Below are 25052 nucleotides of genomic sequence, written 5' to 3' on the forward strand. Positions count from 1 at the left end.
TGACGCTGGTGTCTTGAAAAATAAGAACTCGTGGTCTCTTTACATAGACAAATGTTATACACGTAGTTCATGCTATTCAGAACTCTTAAGCAAGTTTTTGTTTCTATAATTTTTGGAAATTTTAAAGTAGCCGTTTTAAGGAAAACAACTTTTAAATTTCATACTTTGAATTGAAAAAATATTGTAACCCTTTTAAATATTAAATTAAATAATTTTCTGTAAAGTATAAAAACGTTATTTTAATAATTTATCGAGGATACAAGACTACAGTATACAGACTGAGGACAGATACTAACATAGTACAATCGTGTATACTCTCGACCCTTTAGAAACCTTTAAAATACATTACGATAATGACGTACATTTGTACGACTCCGAGGAGGGGGATAAAGTTGAAGGGATATAAAAGATCGAGCACTTCAGACGCAGCAGTTTTTAAGATGGAAATAATTTTTCAAAGAACTCTTAATAAGCGGATAAATCCGAGGGAAGAAACGCTCCCGGAGGAAGCAGAGAAATAAACGGGGAACAGGACGGGACACAGCGAGTTAAGGAAATCTTTGAAGTCAAACAGAGCTCGTTTCATTATTACAAGAATTTAAAAAATCCCAAACGAGTCTTATAAAAAGTGGATTCTTGGGAGGGGGAGGGGCAAAGAAGACTACTTTTAAAAAAAGATTTAATCGAGAAAAGGAAGTAAATTATTTCGGTACGAAAGCCAACGGGCGCAGAACTATTTGCTCTTGCGATAGAAGGAAGATATTTCTTTCAATTTCCAACTTGATTATCTTTCGCAACGTCGGAGTTAAAAAATATAATTACAGTAGGAAAGAGAACGCTCTGTTTGCTCAGCCCCTCCCCCCCCTCAGACTACCCCATCCACCGCCCGCTCTGAATCAATAGTCGGCACTGCTATAATGTATTTAGACGGGGAATGACTGCGATGACTTTCTGGTTTGCAGGAAATATAAAATCTTCTCTCTCGCTCTCTCTCTGGCTTACAACCGTGGCTGCGGTTCACTGTACCGCTTTCTTGTCTGTTGGCTTCCCGAGTGTTTGTATTAATTACTTTTTAGCTGAGCGAGTATTTTAATTAATTGCCTTTTTTGTCGACGACCGGTAGAGTATTTTTCTTGCTGAACAACCTGTTTGCATCTGCAGGTTGTCCGTCCTCTGCCGGAACTACGCTAGTTCAGGTGGTTTCCAGCGGTGTCGGGAGAGAAACCCATATAGATATGAACTATAGAAAATCTTCATAATATCTTATTATTGGTGTTATAATGGTTATATACAGGCAGAAGGAAAAATATTCTAGATGACAAGAATTTCCTGATGTCCTTCACAAAGCGAAAGTAATGCGTTTAGCAGTTTGGAAACACCATACAAATAATTGTATAGTATTCATTTCTAAAATTAAATATTTTTAATGTTAAATAAACTGTTGTGTTTTATTACGTGGCGTGGAGCTCATTTACTCATCTAATGGAGCTCACATATAATATGTAACTTATTGTCTTTCTTTCAGTGCAATAAATTTTAATAAAAGAAGGTCCGGGAGACCTGAAACTTATTACATACGTTTCTCTTGGTCCAAGAAAAACATCTATTGATTCTATTGATTTTAGGATAAAACTGTAAAACTTAGATTCTAATGATTTTTAATTAGTCTTAACGCCATGATGGAAAGGAGCAAATAACAGAATAAACAAATTTGTATATTAATGAGTACCTCCATATAACATTATATCACGGGGCATAGAAGCATGTGTAATGAAATTTCTTATTTTGATTCTTAAATTCCAACAGCAAGGCTGCTGGCACATGAATAATAAGGCATAGTGTACTTGCAATGTCAGTACTAATTTGGGACATCAACGAAATTCAACAATATCGATCAACAAAAGCTTTGAATTCGACCAAAAATATATTGTTGGCATACTAACTTTAAACCGTGCGTGTAGAACTACTTTACGATATTTATTGATTTTCCAAATTTGCATACACCTTACGAAGCACACTTTATAATTCTCTTACAGCTAATTAATAAATAACATATTAATATTATTAATAAACTTAAACATAAACGAAAAAGAATTTAGACATACAGACCAGATAACATTATATAACCTAGTAACTATCCCCAGTCACCTTTAAGTCGTGGGTCCCTAGGTTAAGTGTTAGAGAGGGCTTCTTAGCCCTAAATTCGCCTGGTAAAATAAGACATCTTTATTTTACTTTTACTTTTTAACAATCATAATAGATGGTAGCATAAATTGTATAAGTTATTTCATTGTGGATTAATTAAGTACTGATATATTAAGATTGAAAACTGAGAATTAAATACCATACAACTTTACAATTATAACTAAGAATAATTGATTTAACAGAAAAAAACTAGATGTGTGATTAATATATAATTACTGTATACAGAAATTATTACTAATGAAGTTAAATAAATTATTGGTAAAACCTAGAAGAAATGAAGCCTAATATAAAGTTACATAACAATACTTGTACAAAATAACTTAAATTTAAGTTAATAATCAATAAAAGTCACAAAGCTATCGGACTACTAAATACCGGAGACACAAACTATCGGAGAGTGGAGGGCGTTACATTAAATTCTTGTTGTTTAATGGACACTACGGAAGTTACTAATCCGTCAGACAAGAACGGCTGACCTTTACGATTGATGTCCTTTAATCTGTTGACTGTTTACACCGAACAGCGTGTCCTTTGCGCCGCCGGCCGTCCGCTTAATGGCCCTAAACTCTCGTCAGCCGCTGTTTGCGATTGACTAATGGCGAGAGACGTCCAAGGCCGGTTAATCCGCGGTTAAGATATGTCTGGTCCGGGCTGGCTGGGGCACAAAGGGCCTAAAAGTTACGACTCATCTATTCCTGGGCAACCGCTTTAGTGTGTGCATCCGCGGGATTTACAGTGTACTCACGAGGGCCTCGGGCATTTCTGATCCGAGTTCCGACGACAATAATTCACTGAATCGAATCAACACAGTTGTCAACGCGTTATTCGATTTGTTTCCAGATTAATGAGGCAAGTGGTATAATTGTGTTCAAAATATCATATGGATATATATTTAGTGAAGATTGACGAGTATGAGAACGTATTTAGGGGAAATGTTGTGTTCAACGTTAACTAAATTGTGAAATGAATTTTCCCTTTGATTTCCCTCATATTGTTATACGAGGTATAAGTACGCCTCTCTACGTGTCGTGTAACAGGTTTCGCTATGGTTGCATAACAAATTTGAAGTCTATATCTCATTTCATTAGGCTAAATATGTTACTGTCACATATTAAAATGCGATTAAATTGTACTCAGTTTGTTACAAATAGGTATATGTATCCACTGATTTCCCGTTATCGTTAATAATGGTTACCCATAAGATCAATGTAAAAATATTCGCTAACGCTCAGCCAAATCGCATGGAGTGACGTGAATCAGTATAAAACTCGATTATACAGACATAAAACTTTTTGCAAAATTGCAAGTCAGTTCGTACTCATTTCAACATTTCCTTTCAAATGAACTTTTCCATGAGGTACACAGGAAGTCAGTTAAAACGATAGAAAATGTATTTCTCACAAATGGGAAATTAATGATGTAATAAACTTAAAACCGCCCACCACATGAGTCGATTAAAGTCAAAGTCGGGCAACTTTTCCCTCCCCAAGTGGCTCACTTATGAAGTGCTCGTGCCCGCCGCAGGCGAATTAATTTCGCGCGCCTCCGGCCTCCGACACCCCTTTGAAACCGGCACCAAATCGTGCCCACTTTATTGAATACAATACAGTAATTAAAATCGAATCACAATCGAAACCACGATTTATAATTGTAGACAGAGAAACGCATGAATAGATAATTAGTGCAGGGATGTTACAATGGGGAGGGACTGGGAGTGATGGGTGGGGGAGGGATGAATGAGGGCGAGATGCGTGACGACGTCTCCATCCAGCTGTCACCCAACTGTTGTCTCTATTGTGCGATCGTCCGGCCGTCCACTTCATATGGCTTCAATTTTGAAAATTGTCCGTCCTTTATAAAGGATGCTATGTTTGTAGTGTTTTAAACAATTTTTATTTAGAACTATCCTCACTTCCACCAATAACCACTGGGGCTCTTCTGTGACATACATATGTTTCACCTTACTCACTATTAAGTTATAATGCATATCACTTTCACGTTTCGTTGCAATTTTTACACTATTTTGCCAGAGAATGGTGAAAGTACTATATTCATAGGAATTTGGCTTTCAGCTGCTATTAATGGCGCCAATATTTTTTGAAGGACCCTCAACAGCAATGACGCGATTTTTTTCAATTTTCTTCGTGAGGGATTTGAATTAATCTGAAGCTTTGACCAATCAATTGGAACAACCGCTAGGAGTAAGACAGACTATCATCTCATTGACAAAGGTCTTCAGGTCGGTGTTCTCTTAAGCGAATCAAACTATATCACATCTTTTTGAATACTACCAAAGGATTTCGAAGAATTAGTCATTATAACCTGGATGATCTTTTGTGATTGAAAAAGGCATAAATTGGTATTCATTGAAGTACTTGGGCAGTAGTGTCAGAATCCACAGAAACGACTCTAAGTTATTCAACCACATAATGGAATATCTCGTATCACAGAAATCACGAGAAATCATCATTTGTAGATTTCGGAAGCTCAGAACTCTTCTTTCACTTGGACTGTCAGTCGTATTATCTTTGAAGCGAATAAATTTAACATGGTCATGATCATGACAAGAGCTGCAAGTGGATATTTTAATTATATAGGACTAAAACACATACATAAATAGTTTTATTATATATAGGGACTATGATGTATTAACGTACACGGAATTAACATTTAACGGAATTAATTAAAGGTTCGAATTACGACTACATTTAAACAGGAAACAGAAAATTGTTGTGTAAATGCAAATACGAAATACAAGGTAAACATCACCAGGCTTGAACTAAATTAAATAACAAGGAGTTCTTCTTTTGCAAAAGACAGGAAATTAACAGTGTTTTCTTAATTTTGTAAATTAATTTGAAAAACATTCAATTATGTTAATTACTCTCATAATTAGAAAAGACCAAAACAAGGTTGTCAATTGTGTAAGCTATAAAAGCTTTTGGAGTTATGACAAATTTATGACAAATACTATACAAAATTAATCCATAAAATAATTTTCACTGGAGAAATAGTTGCAGCGAAACGAACTTACTTACTCAACAGGGAGGGAAAATAAAAATCGCTCTTCCAAGGGTAATTATAACCGGGGTAGACAGAGGGTAAGCCGTTGGAGTTGACCCGTGTAAGCCGCATCATCAACTAATGTACAGTAGGCTACCTTCTTGACCAAAGCCCGGTAATAACCCTTTGTTTGCCGGTGTGATCCCTTTAGTCTGGGCTTAGCCCTACATTACGTGATTAGGACCTCGGGCTGGACAACCCTTTGTGGACTTGTTCTGCGCGACATGGCGCAATGTGGAGCATTTATTAATTGGAAACAGAAATGGAAGCTTTGTCGCCCGGTTGGAAGGGAGAGTGTTGTCAAAGGAAGCTAATCATCGCTAATGGTGAAAATAATTAACGACCTACGAACCTTTGTGTAGTTGGAATGTAAATTATATTAATTTCTTTTTTAATTATCTGCCTAAAACATTCTAGTGTTTTAAAAGTGATTTAAATTCTTGGGTTAAGAAGTATAAGATGAACAAGTGTCCGACAGATTCGGAAAGGCTTATATACAGATTCATTAAACTTAGGAATGTATTAAAAAAGCCTGATATTTTCTTACGAACAACCTAAAACAACTGTGAATATTTAGACAGAGAAGACACTATAATGTAAACTCCTGGACAAAAAACGGACTGCTTATATGTATCAATTTATTTTAAAGATATTTTTAAATTTTACTACTTATATTTTTAAATTTATTCCTTACCTTGGTTTGTGTTAAATAAAGTGAAAAATAATGTAAGTAACACATGTGCTTTAATCCAGGTTTTAATCGTATGGAACGGAAGATGAACTTTTTGGGAAATTTTCGATTAATAAGAAAATTTTAGCTACACCAGACACCTTTAGGAATAGAATTTTTTTAAATATCCTGCGTTACCTCTCCTGTTCTAATAACAGAAATTAGCCTTCTCTTCATCCCTGAGATCAGGTGTTGGATGTCTTCCTGTGGTATGTTTTGCCATTATTTTTGTGAATTTACGTCCAGCTCTGCAATGTTTTTTAGAGATTGTCTCCGGGCTCTAATGGGCTTCTCCAGGTTGTCTCCGGGCAGATGTGTTCAATAACATTTAAATCCGAGCTCGCAGGTGGCCAATCTAATGCTTCCATACCCACATCATAGAGGTAGTCTGTCACTGCAGCTGCAGAGTGCGGGCGGGAATTGCCATGCATTAAGATTAAATCTGGACCTATGAAGGTGCAAACGGTACCACATTCTCAGCGTTAAGAGCTGGCCTTGGCACGGTAATGTAAATATGTACGTGCTTTAAAATTAATACCTGCCCAAAACATGAGACATCCATCACAAATGGCGCTTTAGAAGAAATGCAGGTTTGAGCGTATCTCTTATTTCGCATTTACACACGTTGGCGTCAATCTGGAGTATTTACACTTATTCTAGTTTCTGTAAAAGAAACTCCAATCCAGTCGTCCAAAGTCTACGTGACGTGCTCTCGCGCAGATCTTAGCCGAGCTATCTGATATTCTACGGTGAGCAGTGATCCTGTCATTGGTTCTCTGATTCTTAAATTAGGCTACCGTAGGCCTTCGAATAATTCTAGTTGACTCCCGTACATTTCGTAATCTTGCTAGCAAATCTTGCACCCCAGTACTCGTTACTGACCTCTTCCTGAGAGTATTCATCAGTATACAACGTATCCATCTGAATCGTGACTCTCTTCCGACCCGATCCTCCATTTATCTACCACCACCAAGAATCGCCTAATCACTTTTCCAATGGTTGTATCATTGACCCCAAAGTTCTTGCAATTTCGTAGAATCTCGGGCTGTTAGATTAAGAGCAATGTTCGTAAGATTTGAAAAAAAAGTAAAACACAATATACAAATACAATAAATGTTAAAGGTTGTGTTTACAATTAAAGCTAATGGAATGCAACAGGTGCAAATCAAGATTAGATTTGGTGTGTGGACTTTGAACTCTTTCAAGATAGGAGAAAATGAAAAGGTGGAAGCGTAAATATACCTCTCCAATTTTGGAAGGATAATAATATAAAACAACATTTAAATTTATATTAGTGGTGAGTGTTTTGTCCAGGAGTAATACAAAGTGAAGTGCCATTTTTGCTACTTTGTAGTAAACATTGCGAGAATCGAGACTTACTTCAAATAGACTGAATAAGAGAATATGTAAAACAATAGTAGCCCACGTGCTTGTTTTACACACCATGAAGATTGCCAAATTTCTCAACGAAAACACTCTGAACTGGTAAAGATGTTTAGGATACCACCAACTCCAATAATAGGATCTCATGTACAGAGTCCTACGAACGGAGCAGGGAATGATATATCACGGAACTCTTTGGATGATATTTTTACCCGACAGATCGGTATCAAACAGAGAGGTCTACCATCGTATACAGCAGGCAGTTAAAGCTGTGTCACATATATTCTAAACAGATCTTGAAACATCCAGAGTATCTTCGAATGAAAGGAATTTCCTACGCACAGCTTCGAGTGTTACATGTACACTTTGGCACTGCTGTTGCACTCTCAAGTTTCGGATCACAACGATCCTTGCTATATAAAAAGACCGAAGTCTTCATAGTTTTCAAGACTGGCTAAGTGCCCAGGGAAGTTTAACCTAAAATCTGTAATAATATCAATACCCTACTCAATTTATTTCCCTGTTGATCCAAATCTCATACAAAAGAACAAATGAATAGTTTTAAGACTAATTACAACAATTATGTTTAGATTCAGAGAAATGCGTGGTTTATTACGGCTACCTTACAGTCGAATCAATGACTGAATACAGAGCTAAATAGTTTACAACCCCAGGTGTGAGGTTTTAGATTATTAACACAATTGAACGCTACAGATTAAATGTAAGATAAGAGAAGGAAAATAGAAGTTCCAGATTGGAACTTGAGGATATGTACAAAACTCTGAGAATACACTTCACCAAATCGTACTCTAATCAAGGTACACTTGTATTTCATCATATTAATCTGAGTTATTGAAGTCCTCCCTACACAATTTACTATTATTAATATAATTATCAAATTAAAACCTTTTGATAATACTTTGAAGTTGCTACTTTTCTTTATAAGCTGAATAGGTTTATAGATAAATTCTAAGGCATTTTAATTAAGCCCAGTTAACGAAAATGGTTAACAATACAGCAGTATAATTCATAGCTAAATATTTCACAAAATATTTCTCGATTATCCTCAGGGGTCACAATAGTAGTATAAAGGAAAATTGGTATTTTAACGAGATTTTTTAATATTCCAAACGAAACCTGGTACAAACACGTAATGCTTATAAATAACAGATTGGGTTAAGTTGCACAATTGGTGGTAAAATAAAATGGTGGTAATTACACATTTTATTTTGTGCGATTTTAATTATTATACACAATGACGTGATATTTCAAATTCCACATATGTATTTAAATTTTAAGCCAGTTTGTTGTGTGTTGCGGATCTGGACAGAAATATATATATCCTCTAAAAGATATAATGTGGAGCAAAAAACACCACCTTGTGGAACACCACATTAGCAACCATCTTGATTGTTTGATTTTTCTTCTTTTTGGAACCTTTGGCTGGAGATACCGAATACCCACGTCTCGGGGCGTTACACAGCATCTCGGACAGCGGTCGATGGGCGATAAGTCAGTCAATCAGCTGTCTGAGGGATGACGTGGCTGCGGGGCACGCACCTATACGCACACTTATGTATGCTGCGCACGGCGGGGCCGCGTGTTAATTGGTGAGAATTAAGATGCATGCTGGCGGAATGCAGATCAAAGCCAAGCCGGCCTGCCGCTAGCCGCTGACGCTGTGCTACGCTGGGCGAGGCGAGGTGAGACTCGCGAAACTGGAAACTGGCTGTACTCGTGCCACCTGTGGTGAACACGGCTATAACTTCACTGCTATACTACGCTACGTGTCGCCTGGGCCATCGTTACCAAGCCGACCTGCCGCTAGCCTCTGACGCTATGCTACGCTGGTCAGGCGAGGTGAGACTCGCGAAACTGGAAACTGGCTGTACTCGTGCCACCTGTGGTGAACACGGCTATAACTTCACTGCTATACTACGCTACGAGTCGCCTGGGCCATCGTTACCAAGCCGACCTGCCGCTAGCCTCTGACGCTGTGCTACGCTGGGCGAGGCGAGGTGAGACTCGCGAAACTGGAAACTGGCTGTACTCGTGCCACCTGTGGTGAACACGGCTATAACTTCACTGATATACTACGCTACGAGTCGCCTGAGCCATCATTTGCCACACGACTCAATATTTGGTAAAAGCGCAAGAACGTCTATTCATAAATTGTTTGCAATTCGTTTTATCAATGTAACGGTTCTGCATCATATTAATACAAAAAACCACGGACTAGTTTATTGTATTGATTGTCTAAGAATTTTTTTGATCGTTAGACACTGTTATTCAAAGTTTATGTTTAGATAAAATGACAAAAAACTCATTTTTATCTTATTCGAATCCGAATTGGAGGAAATCGGTATAGTTCGAGATGGATATCATTGACAGTGATTTGCTCACAGATAGGGTTTGAATTTCTACTGTCTCTAATTCACACTTAAGGAGTTACAACTGGTTTTGGGTTTAGAATATATTAGTAATATTACGTTTAAGATCCTTTAGATAACTTCTCTAAATACAGAAACACCCTTTCCTGACAATACGGGCACTTGGAGTAGAAATGTTTGCAGTATGTATATGACTGATAGCTTCAAATACTGACATGGTTTTATTAATTCATTTATGACTTTTAAATTAAATATAATTGAAAATGACATGTTTTAAATATTTGTTCTTAACGAAATTAAATTTGTTATACCTAAAACAGGTCACTCTCTGAAGCTTTAACTTGTGTACATAATAAAAAACGTTCGATATTTTATCTTCAGCTGTTTTTATTTGGACCCGGTTACAGATTTGCTAAATCTATTACTTTGAATACCTGTAATTTCACAAGGAGTCATAAAGGAATGTTCTATTCTATTCTCTGTATCCAGGGAAGTTAGTTTAAAGGACTGTGAATTTAACATAAAATACCAAATTATACCAAACCCAAAATCAATTAGGTCATCTTTAAGTTCGATAGCTTTCCCAGAGCCCAATGATAAATTCTTCCTAACATTAACAATCCAATATCTATCTCAATAAAACATTTAGAGACATGGGAGAGAATACGCACCTCAAAACAATAAGGAGTTTAAAAATCCTGTTTAACTGGTATGTAAGTAATAATTTTTCAAAACCCCTTGGAAATTTAGAGGAGTATATTTGTTTTACGTTGAAATGTCCATTAATCACACTGACTGTATCTTTCTGCAAAACGATTTTTGGAATCACAGACTAATTTATTTTTACTTAGAGTTGTCTATACTGTCTTGACGACCCCTGATTATATAAAAAGGAGTTTGACATGAGCTCGTCTAGAGTTTCAGTCTGTTTATTCAACTTTTTCTTCGGCTGTGGGTGGCCATATCCATGTGTGGTGTCGAGAACACCTTGCTGACAACCTCCCACACGGCAGTCCTCCCTTCGTGTGTTACTACGTCATGAACATGTTTAAACAACCCTTTAAATTGTGTGCCTACCCGAAATAGTTTTGTAACAGATTCGTAACAATTTAATTGTAAGAGAATCAACATTAATGTTATTAATAACAAAACAAATAGTTTTGACAGTTTGATACGGACAAAATTGTGATAATGTTTGTGTTTTGTAGTTCTTACGACTTAATGGTTTAGTACCGTTTAATAAATCAAAATAATAAAACCGCGGATTATGTGAGTCCTACATTCTGATAAATAAATATAGAGCTTCACCGTAAGGACGCAGCGCATGGATTCGATTCCCGGGGACCTAATGCAAATTTGGAAATGGATTTGGTCAGTTTTTCCTTCAAAACGCACAATTAACTTGGAAAGGACTTTGCAAAGTTGGTTATTTGCGTGAATTTCGAGTTTGAATGTTTAAGAGTGGAGTTCAATGATAAATAATACGCAATAAATTTGATTATTTAAAAATTATTCCTAAAAAGTATAATTATTTCTTCTCTGTTGGCAAGATTTAAATATAGTGCCGCTTTTAAAGATAACACTGGATACAAGTTTGGAATGAACATAGAAGCAATTAGTCTGCTTAATTGCGCCATAAAATAGAATATATCAGAGTTAGCTATCAAACACAAACAATTATCAACTGTACAAGGCCCTAAGACTTCCAGCCCGAGGTTGTTTTGACAAATTGAAATGCTCGAGGATAATGATCCTTTATTCACAATCCACATAGGAAACAAAGTAAGGTTCTTTACAAGAACGTCCCGGTATGCAGTGTTAAACACGTATATCTCTGTGTTAAACACGAGTATTTGAAATAGAGGCTCTAGTTTCCTAGACAAATTGGTTTCAAGCAATGTAAGTTGTAAGTTATTTGGAAATTTATTTTTCTGCGGTATCATGGAAATGAAGAATATCAAAACTTACACTCACTTGGAATTACAGAAAAATATAAATATTCAAGTACATACCCGCCAATTTAATAAAAATATTATGAACAAAATAAAAAAGGGTCGCATTCACGTCCAACAATCAGCATTTTTGTTAAAAAAACCAAAAACAATTATTTTCATTATATATACAAATTAAGGTAACAGTGAGAACTATATGTGTAAAGACAACAGCTATTGTTAGTAAACAATTGAGTTTATTCTCATATTCATTGCACGGAGACAGACCACAATAGAAAGCAATTTTTGGAACTAACCTAAAAGATTGAAATTAATAATTGATTTTTTGTAGCCAGTATTAATACTTAGATTATTTAAAAAATTAGTAGATGCAGTCTACTTATGTCATCTGTCTTTGTAACATAATTAAAAGCAATATTGACTGTTAACGTTACAAAAAATACTCTAAACTGAACTGTGATTAATTTAAACAAACTCTCCAATAATATAAGTTTTTATTTTTGTTATTTTGTTTTGCTTATTGTTATTATTACTTTTATTCAGGTGTGGGTCCGAAGATGTTCTCATTGAGTACGAATGGCCTCACAATAATAAAAACTTATATTATTGGAGAGTTTGTTTAAATTAATATATAATTTCAAATAAGAAAAGAGCTTCAAGAATGAACTGTGATTACTACTTAAATATATGATTTTAGCAATACCACTTTTGTACAACAAAAAATAAGCTTGAGGGACAGATAAAATGACTTTTTAAAGCTAAGTTCGAGAGGGTGCTAATGCTAAAAAATCAATGAGAGCACATAATTAAATTATCCTGTGTCTTAAGAAAATGTATCAATGTCGTGACGAAAATGTTCAGAATTAAAGAGATTCATATGCTCAGGAAACTCGTGGTCTAGGCTAAGGAACATGTTCGTGATTCGCAGGAGCGTATTCTTCGATGCTTCTTGATTTTAAATCCAACTGAAAGAAGATTCTGAGAGGGAAAGGCGAGCCAGCGCTTGAATCATAAGGTCTACTTTTTTTGGCACAAAATAATGTTCCTCTATGATCACAGGCCATTCGTCTACAAATCCAATGATTTTTAACTCAGAGGCACTACGGTAGGAGGTTGCGAGACCAAGGGTCAGAATAGTTTGAATAATTAGAAAATTGTAATTAAAATGCTTGAAAGGAATTGAGTTAGAACTTAGATTCTCGAAAGATGATACAATAAATACGAGTACATAGAGTACATACAGTATATGAGAAACTTACCCAGCAGCAAGAAGAACATGAAACTACATAAATAGTGGGGTATCCTAGCAATAAGAACTCTGAGGCTAGGACATCAACAGAATCTAGCAATGATTAAAGCTTAGTACTGAATTGGACTATTGATATCACTATGGGGTGTCATGAGTGCTTTTATTGAATTTTACTTTTTATCAATTTTTAGAATTTGAAGACAGTTAATTCCGTTTGATGGTTATTACGTCCATTTGATAGTTTTGGCGAGACTTTAATCGAAACAGATCCGAACAAAGTACTTAGGGTGTCCCCTACTCATCAATAAGTTAAAAATAATATTGTGTAGTAGGGATGGCAGGGGACAGGGATGGTTGGGGGAAGGGGATGTCTAGCGCGAAGGTGAGCTTTTAACCTGATTGCTCTAGCAGGGTCGATACCAGAGCGCCAGCACGGTCACAGCAACAGCAGGCGGTACCGCGTGATGTTCCACATTCCAGTTGACGTTACCAAAACTCACTCTTTCAAATCATTTAGTCTAGTTCCCTACTTTTAAATGTCTTGGCCATAATTCGCTTTTAAACAATGATCTAAAAATCATTTTAATGCTCCGGTTATTTTATAATTGACAGTGAGAATTAACATCAAGATCGAAGGTTGTCATCATTTTAGGAAATTTTTTTGCTATACAAACTAACCATGTAATCCAATACAATTGTGGTTAAATTATTAAGATCCATGAATGAAGAAAGGGCTAATTCAAGATTTACATTCAGAAATATTCCGAGATTATTCGTGTTAATTAAAATAAGTCTGCAGAGCGTAAATCTCACGACAATGAGATACGACCAGTAGAGAAACAAAAGGCGTAATGAAAAATTCCACGTTTTCACAAAGATCCCATCTCGGCACCTATGAATATTAATTGACACGTTTGTTTGTTTCACGTTTCGGCAACTCCGAAAGACGGCGTAATTAACACGGCGGAGTAGTTTATCATAATTAAATCACGTTCTTGTAAACGAATTGTCGCGGCCGTTATCAGTTATCTTTCAGGTCCGTTCCCGCGCTGGTACAAGTGCCGAGGCCGAAGCGGAGTGATAAGAGACCGCCGCTGTTATCACTGTGTTATCACGTGTTTTGACAGCTGGGACGCGGGCGGCCGGGCCAATCAAAGGCTGCCTCTGCCGTGACTGTTTGTACCACCAATATTGACTTCGGGGATGATAAAAACTACATCTTTGTTGGAACAGAGGACAGATCGTCAAACAGTGGGGGCTGCCAGCCTCCGACTGGGTATACGGCGCGGTGCGGTGTGGAGGTTATAAATCTTCAGCTGTGGAGGACAGACAGATTTGTTTGGTTTGATGGAACTTCGAACTTTATTGGAATTTCACACGAGCTTTCAACGCGCAAGAATAAAATTGTAATAGCTCAAACAGATTTAGGTATTTTTTCTGGTTCCTGTATTAGTCTTTCTATATTAACAGGTTTGCTTAATACACGTATATACTTCAACCTTTGCTTCCCTCTGTAGCTATATAAGAATTAGGTGTACCCATAACTATTATTCTCGTCTAATAGACTATTTTCCGTTGTGTATTTGCCACATCTCGATGTGGTATAGGAGATACCTATAGCGAGTTTACGATCAAACCGGTTTATACTTTAATAGTTAAGATTATTGTGGTAAGAGAGCCCGTATGATGCTGCGAAGTTCATTCACAGATCGTTAAAATAATGTAATGGCTGTTTTATGCAGATATATAAACCATTTAAATATCCAACATCAATTCAAAATTGTGAGTTTTGCGCTTAATTAAATAGTTTTATTGGTTCATAAATTATATTCCACCTATTTATCCTCAGACTTGCAATAAACCTGAATCAACCAAAAGGTTTCAGATCAATTTAAATATTATAACTATAAAGCCTACACCATTGACCAAAATAGATTTTCTCGCATCGTTTACTCTTTTTAATATATATTTCACTTGGGCTAAATCAACAATCGCCGGATCTTAAAATAGATGTCAATGAAGTCTATTTGAAAGCACCATCCACCATTTCAATTGTTATAATTTATTTATTTTTAACATTGCACACTGTCCTGAATTTTGTATTTACTATCCATGATAGCAAAACAGAACTTTGGTAGAAGAGATGGGTAGAACTTTGCCTGAGGTGTTCGATATTGTTTCGTTGTCATTGACTCTTCGAACCAATAGTCTCACATGTTTTGAAACATTGGACTATCGGTTTTAGCACGTATTAATGTTGGTATTTTTACTTGTATAAAAATACTGTGTTTGGTGTAAAGATTACTCAATGGTAAACATTAGTATTAGCTGTGTATTCTGAAATACTTATAATATACCCATACTTATAATCCGGAGTAATTATGATAACTGCTGAATTAAACTTTACTATAATTACATTCTTTAATATAATATTAGAATAAGTTCTGGTGTTTTCCCGTGTACTTACCAACTAGAAATGTGCCTAACATGGAACAGTAAGTTCTGTACTTACCAATCAGAAATGTGCCTAACATGGAACAGTAAGTTCTGTACTTGCCCTTCTGTCCTTCCATTCTGGATCAGACTTTCACACAGGCCAACAACTCATATAGAACACGAAAAAGACTCACCAGAGTTGGAGCCCTCGTTGTGATGTAAACTGTTGTTGTTGCTGAGGTTGGTGTTGTTGTTGTTGTTCTCTCCGTTTGTCGCCTTCTCCAGTACCTCGTGATCCTCCTTGCAGAACAGACCGTCTTCCCGCAGCGCGAATTCGTCGCCCGGAATCAGTTGTCTTTCACACGCGCTACACCGGAAGCACTCGATGTGGTAAATCTTCGTCTTCGCCCTCATCACAAAGTCGTTCTTGCTAAAACTCTGGTTGCACTTGTCGCATTTGGTCCCGAATAACCTGGAACAGAATTGGTTTCCGGTTACTTTAGTCACTAACAATATAATATTTCAGTACATAAACCGAGTAACACGAATCTCAAGAAGCATATTCTCTATATAAAAAATATTTGAGATGTAATATCTATGTTACGGAAGATAAGTACACAAAACTTTGTATTATTGAGGTTCATGCATCCCAAATTATATACCTTATGAAACCTGTACTTTAGAGGGTTTCATGAACTAACTACGATTGAAGAGGACTATGTATCAAAGATGTAGCACTTATAAATAATATAAGTCGTTCACTAACAAGCGAATAACCGCAATTTAACGCAACACTTGACCAATATTACAGATCAGTTAAACTGAAACACAGTTCAAAAGATTATATTGTTCAAGCCAATATGGTATATTTCATATTAAATATGAAACATTTAACAGCCACGATTGCTTTATCTGCATATACTTTGAAACAACAACAAAAACATTTTGAAAAGTGCTTTAAATTGAAAGGGATTTATTATTACCCACTCCATTTAGTTGTATATGTCTATATATACAAACATACACACGGATAACAACAGTTAACTCGAAACTCAAGTTAATTAATTATACAGTTAATAAATTTATAATCATTCGAATCGTGAGTTAGGAGTTTAAAATTGTACACAGTTCATAGAAAACAACAGGAAACACAAATTTGTCTACAACGACTACAGGACAGGAAACCCTGCGAGGAAGTAATCCAGCGAGCAGTGCCATAAATCCCTAGCAATATCTGGGGTGAGTTCTGTGGAAAAGGGGAAAACGTGTCTGCTTTCCCTCTTTCCTTGTCCACCCTTCCCTCAGCTCGTTCCCGAGATGACAAACAACCACATATACTTGTAAAGCCCTTTTAAGACGCTCATCAATTTCGCAAAAGCTCTCGCGAAATTATTTCCACAGCTAGAGGCTCCGCGAGTGTCTGCCCTCAACAACAGCGGATTAACACCTGAGATGTCTCGGATTACTCCAAGATTTAAAGTGATTGGAAGGAACCGACAATAACAGCTGTGTTCGTCGTATAAATATTTGTTCACTTCCTGTGTTTATCTCGGTTGCTAAGAACTCCGAGACACGTACAAACCACATTGTTCAAAATCGCTATCTCCTTCAGAATTCTTAAAAACAGTAGCCTACAAATTAATTAATCTCTCGATTAAATTTGACGTATCTGTAAAAATGTTACACTGGCTCTTTTGAGCGACTATAAGAAATATCCAACCAACATTCATACACCAACATTTTATATTTTTTTATTGACTGCCCTTTAAACCATTTTCTTGGTTGCAGAAATTTTTATCACTCTACGAGAAAGTACAGGTGCTTTTAAAGTAGGAAATTTAGGCAATTTTACAATCAGACATAAATGGGAATGGCTGAAGATAAAATTGTTAACTATTTACAGTATATTCTTGAGTTATAGCTTCAGGGAGTAACAGGTTTTTATTATTCATTCATGACTTATTAATTTGAAAATATATGTTTTTAATAATTGTTCCTAAAGAAAATTAATTTTTATAAATATAATAACGTAATTCCCTCTAGGCATCTTTTATGTACATACTATAAGGTATTCTATGTTTAATGATCTTCAAGAGTTTTCTTTGGTTATAACTTTAAGGTGGGTAACTTAAATCGTAGCAGTCCTCGTGAAATCATCAACATATTTGTTTTCTTTTTTGTCTTCAGACAAAATAATAACACGCTGTAACTAAACTTTCTTAAAACAATATTCTAACAGAAAAACGGTTGCACCATCATAATCTGTAATGCACTCGGGTATTGGCCCAACTGAAGGATCAAACCGCAGGATCTTTTATTATTGATCTGACTTGTACGACTGAACACGAATCACTCAATCATTTTACTTCAATGTTTTGCAGAGAAAATGTGCAACAACACACCCAAAATATCTCTCCAGGTATGATTGAACATCAAGTTGGCTAATCACAACTGGAAAGTGATCCGCCCTCTCCCGTTGTATAAGGGATGAAAAAACGCGCAATAAAAGAGCGATCATCTTATTGACCGGGGCGGGGGCGGTGACGCGACCCAAGGCTAGAAAACAAACACCGCCATTAGGGTGCGTCCTGCCCATTACACTACAATTATGCCCTCGTCGTGATTAGGGCCTGATCGCCCCCGCGCGTTACTCACCGGACCTTATTCAATAAAAACTGTCACTCCCGCCAAAACTGATGGCCCGGACCGACACTTCCGCTGATGTGATTATCTCCCCGACTTGCCGGCGATAAAACAGCTGATAGACGCGTCGCGGCGCTTCAGCCTGTTTGCGCGCCTCACTATTAGGTTATGTCGGCCCCCAATCGGATTTGGAATACGAGTGGGGCGGCCTCTTTTATCAAGTGGTGTTGACATTGCTCTAAACATTCCAGTTGAACTTTTTAAATTTCGAGGAAGGTAATAAATGTCCTTTACACCGAAAACACATTTTGCTTAAGTTACAAAACAACGAAATAGCAACATTTTATAAACTTGTTATATGACTAAAAACACAAAGTATTGTCTAAAAACACAATGGAACTTTTACGAGATAAAAAGGTTGCTCATTTTTATGCAACCAACTTTTATCTTCAGTTTAATGCAAAAGGTTATATTTTATACATTTTATCGAATACTAGTACAATGGTCAAAGTATAAATATGGCATGACAAACAACTCAATTTGAACAGAAGAACTAACTGTAATAAAACTTGCTATAAACCTTGGTGTGGTAAGACCACTTATGACTAAAAATTTATTAAACAAGATTATAACGATTTCTCAGTTTGAAAACCAATTAATTTTAAATTAAAATATTAGCAGATCAATACCAGGCATAATATTCCCAAAAAATAACAAGTCCTTGCTGTGAAAATCGCAAACGCAAAATTCAAATTCGCAGTCCTCAATTAATAACAATTAACATAATTTCCTTCATTAGCATAGATTTAGATGATCTCGTACGAAGATTATCCTTTGTCTGGCCATCACCCACACATCTATCAATAGACTGCACAGCCAGCAGACTACTGACCGTGTACTGACAGACAGACAGACAGACAGGCAGCCGTGGGAAGAAGGTCAAGACTAGAGCACTCACTATTAGCGAGATCCTCTCTCTGTGAAACGGAAGAATCATTTGAATAAGATCCAAGGCAAGGCAAGTAAACTTATCGCGATCCAAGTATTCAGTAATGGAATAGACAGTCTTGATTTGCATTAATTCAAAAGATGTCATCTTTACGATGTGGAAGCCTTCCATCATCATTTACATTTTTCTAACATGCTAGTACAAAAGTATTAGCAGTAAGTAACGTTTTTCACCAGCTAATAATAATATTAGCTTTATTGGCGTAGACAATTACAACATTGTATGGCATGTGTTAAATCGATTAAAAGTATATAGGAATATACGTAAAATTAATAAAATTAACAAATAAATATCCTTAAAAATATAAAATTCTATTGTATTATTCTTATAACTGTAAACAAAGAATGTAAAAAGTCTTCAAAAGCTGAAGTGCTACACATAACGGCGCCCCAACCCAACAGAATTGATTAACCCTTACGCTCCTTGCACCAGTAGGCGCCTTATCTTCCTTTTATATAAATCAAAACATATATTTGTTTAGGTACAGTTTTAGAGACACGCTTTTAAAGCTATCAATATCGATTTTTGCTATATTATTTATTAATGACGGGGGTGTGTTTAAAATGTCCTCGCTAAAGAAACATTTTTAGTAAAATATAAAATTAAAATAAAAACAAAACATATAAATACCTCTTAAATTTCTTAGAAATCTGTCGGTCGTCGAGTTCTTAGTTGAATGCCTTAAATTGTGTATATTAAGTATTAAGATTCTCGTCAAACTATTTTGATATTTGCTTGCTTTAAAATGTTTATTTAGACTATTTCGACCACTCACATACTTTAAATGGTTGTTACTTTTCTTTGCTTTGACCATATTTTATTTTCTTTCCCCAAATGTTGCTTTCCCTTCAATATTTTTAACACTATGCAACCAGCAGAACACACAGCAACAGCTGTCTCTACCCGATTTGTGATAATATGAATGAACGAACGTATAGCCTCCGATCTCTCGATCCGTTTGGACTTTAAGTTTACATAGCAATATTTTGAAGCCCTGAAGTCGAAGATTGAACCAGTTTTTATGCACAAAAAGAAGCATGTCTAGCTGAAATCATTTGTATTTCACACGCTATAGTAGACGTAGGTTTGTTGTCACGATAAAAAATTATATTCATAATTGTTCTGACAAAAAAGCTTACTTTAATCGAAAAGTCTTGCCCTTTCAAGAAATAATATTTATAAATAGGTATAAGAGGTATTATTTGGTCAAAAAGCGCTCACTACCCTTCATAGTAATCTACTTATATTCTAAGTAAGATATTTCTACCGCTGTTGTTATCCCAATCCATACGTTGGTCTGAAAACTTTACATCGGTTAGAAAGTAAATATGTCCAGTCATTATAATCAACTTCTTGTTTAATGAATTTCCGGTACCAATAATCTGTGGATTGCATAATACATAGGCTACCTTTGTAAAATTTCGTCTTTTTATGGCAGCCGGAAACTGGAAAACAAAATATAGTTCTTCAAGGGGTTAGCACCCCATTTCAACCTCAATGGATGTTTAATATTTACGAAAATACTTTGGTTTATCTATTTAGCCATCAGGCTCACATGTGTCAAATTTCAACATTCTGTGATATCTGGAAGTTTTAAAATTAGTGATTAGTAAATGAGAGAGACAGTGATTGATTTGCCTTTTATGTATAGATTAGTTGTATTTTAAGAGCTTATAAATCACAAAATATGTAAAATAACAGTGAAAACCAATCTCGTACTTTCGAGTTGGAAAAAAGACGTAAGACATAACATTGCGTTTGATATGCAAGATTCCAATATTGGATTTCAGGAAGTAGTCTAGTAATAAGTATTGAATCAAATGAGGCATCGCGAATTAAGTATCTAATATTTTTTTTATTGCTAAAACGTTATACAACCATTAATGTTACTTCAATTAATTTTGTTATTGTTTCAGATTTTGAACTCTATGAAATGTGACTGGTTTAACACATTCCGTCTCCGATGTCTAAAATTGGAAATTAGTTAATAAATAAATACGATTCTATTTTACATTCGCTCTATGTTATTCATAAACAATGTAACTGTGTCATTAACAACTACATGGCCCATATCCACTGTGAATTAAAGTTAGAAATTCAACGAGTCGGCAACTTTCCGTATATGTGAATATCTTACAATATTAAAACCCGTCTAAATAATAGTTTGGATGGTATTTAAAAAGGGATTCTTATATTCTTCGTGGTATACTTTGCCAGAAAATGTGTCGAAAAATGTAGATAAAATGTATACTACAGTGACGTACTTAGTATGATAAAGGAAAGGGGTTTATCAGACGTTTATATATGCACAATAAACCAACCTCAAGTACAATTTGTTGGCAAATGTTTATTTGCCATATCGCGGACAATTTGTTCCAATATTTTTTACATCCGATTATACTTTTGGGTCTTCATATAATATTTTATAACGAGAGGTTGTAGGCCTAATCACTAAAACCTCCTATGGTGGTGGTAGGTTATTTTTTATTAATTTTGTCTAACCAGCTTCAAGATACATTGTTTTCTGGCTAAACGTAATGATCCTCTAAGTAGAAATTGAATAAGGTAGTAGGGTATCAAAAGAATTTAAGATTTCTCATTTATTATCTGTAACGGTCTCACGCATTTACATATCGATATTGATAACATTTGTTGTTGAAAATTATTTGTACATGTACTTATTTTATATACGTATCCATTTTATATTCAAGATTTGATGACTCATATTATTAGCTCAGGCCCAGTTAATAACTGGTAGATACAGCTCATAGCCAAAACTATGCAGATTTGACTGATAGCACACCCTAAAGAAATTTAAATACTTTGACGCATTCGAAGACAATAATATCCTAAAGTTGGAGTCCTGAATAAATTCCACATTGTGCTTAAATGTGATTAGCATCATTAAATGGAATCAAAGCCAAGCATTATTTTGTTCGAGCCAAAGAACTGAAATCGAATCTCGACCGCCAAATGCCCGAATCCTCCTCCCACCTTTCACCAAGTCAAACAGCCCCGACCTCGATCTCGACCTCCGCCCCTCGAGTAAACACGTCATGTACGTCCGGCGTGTTCAAACACGGGGATGTCAGCGCGGGGGTGTCTAGTGACGCGGGGCGGCGCGGGGCGCAGAGCGTTGAGTTACCGGCAACTGTAGACCGATCAAACAACGGAGGTACAGGCTGCAGCTCGTCAACCTACGGACGGAAATATGCTTCCGTTCTCGAGGACCACACACGTCTACCGCTGACGTGAAGTGAGATGTGACACTCTTCTACACGACAGTCAGACGATCAAACTGAACGACACTCCATTCCTGACGTCGAGGAATACAATTTGTGCATAAACCAAGCACACCAATATGAGCACGTTTTATGTTAAACCTTTTTCAGCACACTCACAACTAGTCCGTATACAGTAATAATACTCGTGTTCTATGGTAATGTGAGTGTTAGACTTTTGTCAAATATATAATTTGTTTAGTTACACAGAATGTGTTACATACTTTCCACCTATTTTTGTGTTTATTATATTTACGAATAATAGCCAAATGATGTAGTTTGAGGATACAGGGATTATCACAGATCCGATTCAGCAACGAGAGCTTGGCTATGCTATCTTAAGCAGCCCGGTCGTTTGTAGGACATTAGTATTTCCGAGGGCACCTTTCGTTGTTCTTAACGTTTACTTGCAGAGAGTACTTTTAACACAAAATATTATCTTTATTTAATTTTTTACCATACTAAAGTAGGTTATTTGGTAAATATTTATTTTAACCACTTCACACTTTTTGTTGTTTTACAAGTGGAAAATGCTTAGAAAGTTAAGTTAATGCGTGGAAAATTCCAAAATCGAACATAAAACTCGATAAACCAACCACCAGCGAGGTATCGCCAAAGGCGACGTACGAGAAACATCCTTTAAGATGGTACCTACCGGAAACAGATCTAAATTCCAGAGGGCCTGATCACGAATAATTAAAGATGTTAAAATACAAATCTTACCTAAAGATAATATCCTAGATTCGTGGTTCAGACACTTTCCCCCTTCTAATGTAATCGCACAGTCGAACCTGTAGGCTGTAGACCTACAGTGTGTTCAGTGTAATTTATATTGCGAGCTTAATTTAGACCTAATATCTCGCGTTTATTCTTGTGGTACCTACTTAATCCTGCAGGAAAATGTAATTAGTCAGTATGTTGACAGACACACATGAGATGATCGTAAATTCTCAACCTCCTAATTTTGAACGGTTTTAGACAGAAAAATGACTTTCCGAAGTTCTTGGTCAATACATTTTTATACGGACGTTATATTTTTCGAGTATTGCTGTAAGTGTATTGTGGGGTAGGGGTGATAATTTAGATAGTCTTGAATAACCTTCTTCAAGGAGGATACAATTAAGTTTATTTTCAAAAACTCATTAATCCAGCTTATATACACTAAAGTTGTGCAATCACTTTAAACGAAGACTCATAACAATTTCAAGATGGAGTTTACTAGCAACCTTTAGACCTAGTTTATCTATTTTTGCTATTAAATTTTATTGGTTTAAAAATATAAGAACATATTTCAATCTAACCTCAGCCCCCTCATATCTAACATGAAAATCTTATAGAAAAGTATTCAAAAGTATTTCAAAAGTTCCTCTTGTTTATTTTGTCTTAGACCTTAACGGTACCTAACTCTTCCCTATGGAATCGTTTTTGTGAATAATCTGTATTGAAATTATGATGTATGTAGTCAATTATCTAATCAATCACTCCGGCTCGGTATCTGATCGGCGTACTGTTGGAAACTGATATCGCATTCACCGTCTAAAGGTAGTACCATCTATTTATACCACTGATGACACTTTTACCACAATAATTTACTATTTTGTTAAGAATTAGAATAAAAATAATGCAATGACAATATGTCAGAGAGGCGCCTCTGCCAAGCGCCAAACGTCGTGCCAAGTGCCAAGTTCCTGTGCCAAGACGTACAATGCCAATTGTTCCAGTTCTGACATCTCCTGTTTACTTTTCTTGTTTAGACAACTCGCCCTCCCCTCCCCCCTGTCCCAAACAAACACCAGTTCCCACTCACGCCCTGTAAGGGTCTCGCTCTTTTTCGCAACATCCAATTGTGAAACGTTACTAAAACTATTGTTTTGGTAGTTAAATAATTTATCAATATATATATATATATATATATATATGTATATATATATATATATATATATATATATATATATGCACATAAGTAATTCAATTTACTGTTAATATAAATGCAAATCAATAATTTAAATTTAACAAACATGTCTATTTAAGATATATTATCGATGTTTCAAAACGATTTATCATTGATATTCTTCACCTTAAACCGAGATAACAAAAGTGAATGCTAAATTGAAAGTAAACATGTAACTGAAATAAAATTACGTTTGAGGTTTGTAAAAAATATTTTTAACAATTTTTGATTATTTGTATTGAAACCTACTTAAAGCATAAAACAAAATATTGTCTTACATGTAAGTTATATATTACAGAAATGTACGTCGGATATTTGTAAAGTTCATATCATAAATTGTTCGCGATTCCATACCAACATGTGCAAATAATTGAAGTACAGCGCAGTTGTTAAAATCAGAAAATACGGAGTTAGACTATATGGCCTTCTTACCAAACATAATTTTAGCAATTTGTATTAATTAATTTGATGACGGAATGATTTCGCTAGGTCAATTAAGAAATAATAATAACTTGAGCATTTTCAAAGGAAACCCATTTATACTAATTTATACAGGCATACGCCTCCTGTTTCTTTTTTTTAAATTTATAAGACTTTAAATTTGATTATGAAGGCAAGATGATCAATGTCAATGTTAACGATTACACCATTTGGGAAGAGGACGTTCAGTTTATTACAATTTCACTAAGATAGTGAGAGGTCCATGCAAGCTTTATAACTAAACTAATTTGGATGCATAGAAATGTTTTCCAAAATATAT

General features: G+C 35.7%; 1 protein-coding gene across 5 annotated transcripts in view; it reads right to left on the minus strand.

Moving 5' to 3' along the window:
• The window catches only part of LOC124354917 (insulin gene enhancer protein isl-1), a 121266-nt gene that overhangs the window by 43089 nt on the left and 53125 nt on the right, over positions 1-25052 (minus strand). For all 5 annotated transcript variants that reach the window (XM_046805724.1, XM_046805726.1, XM_046805723.1 and 2 more), the window contains exon 3: positions 15603-15880. In XM_046805724.1, coding sequence (XP_046661680.1) covers positions 15603-15880 — 278 coding nt within the window. The remainder of the gene's footprint in view (positions 1-15602; positions 15881-25052) is intronic.

This window comes from Homalodisca vitripennis, chromosome 2, assembly GCF_021130785.1.
Source record: "Homalodisca vitripennis isolate AUS2020 chromosome 2, UT_GWSS_2.1, whole genome shotgun sequence".
In the NCBI taxonomy this organism is placed as follows: Eukaryota; Metazoa; Arthropoda; class Insecta; order Hemiptera; family Cicadellidae; genus Homalodisca; species Homalodisca vitripennis.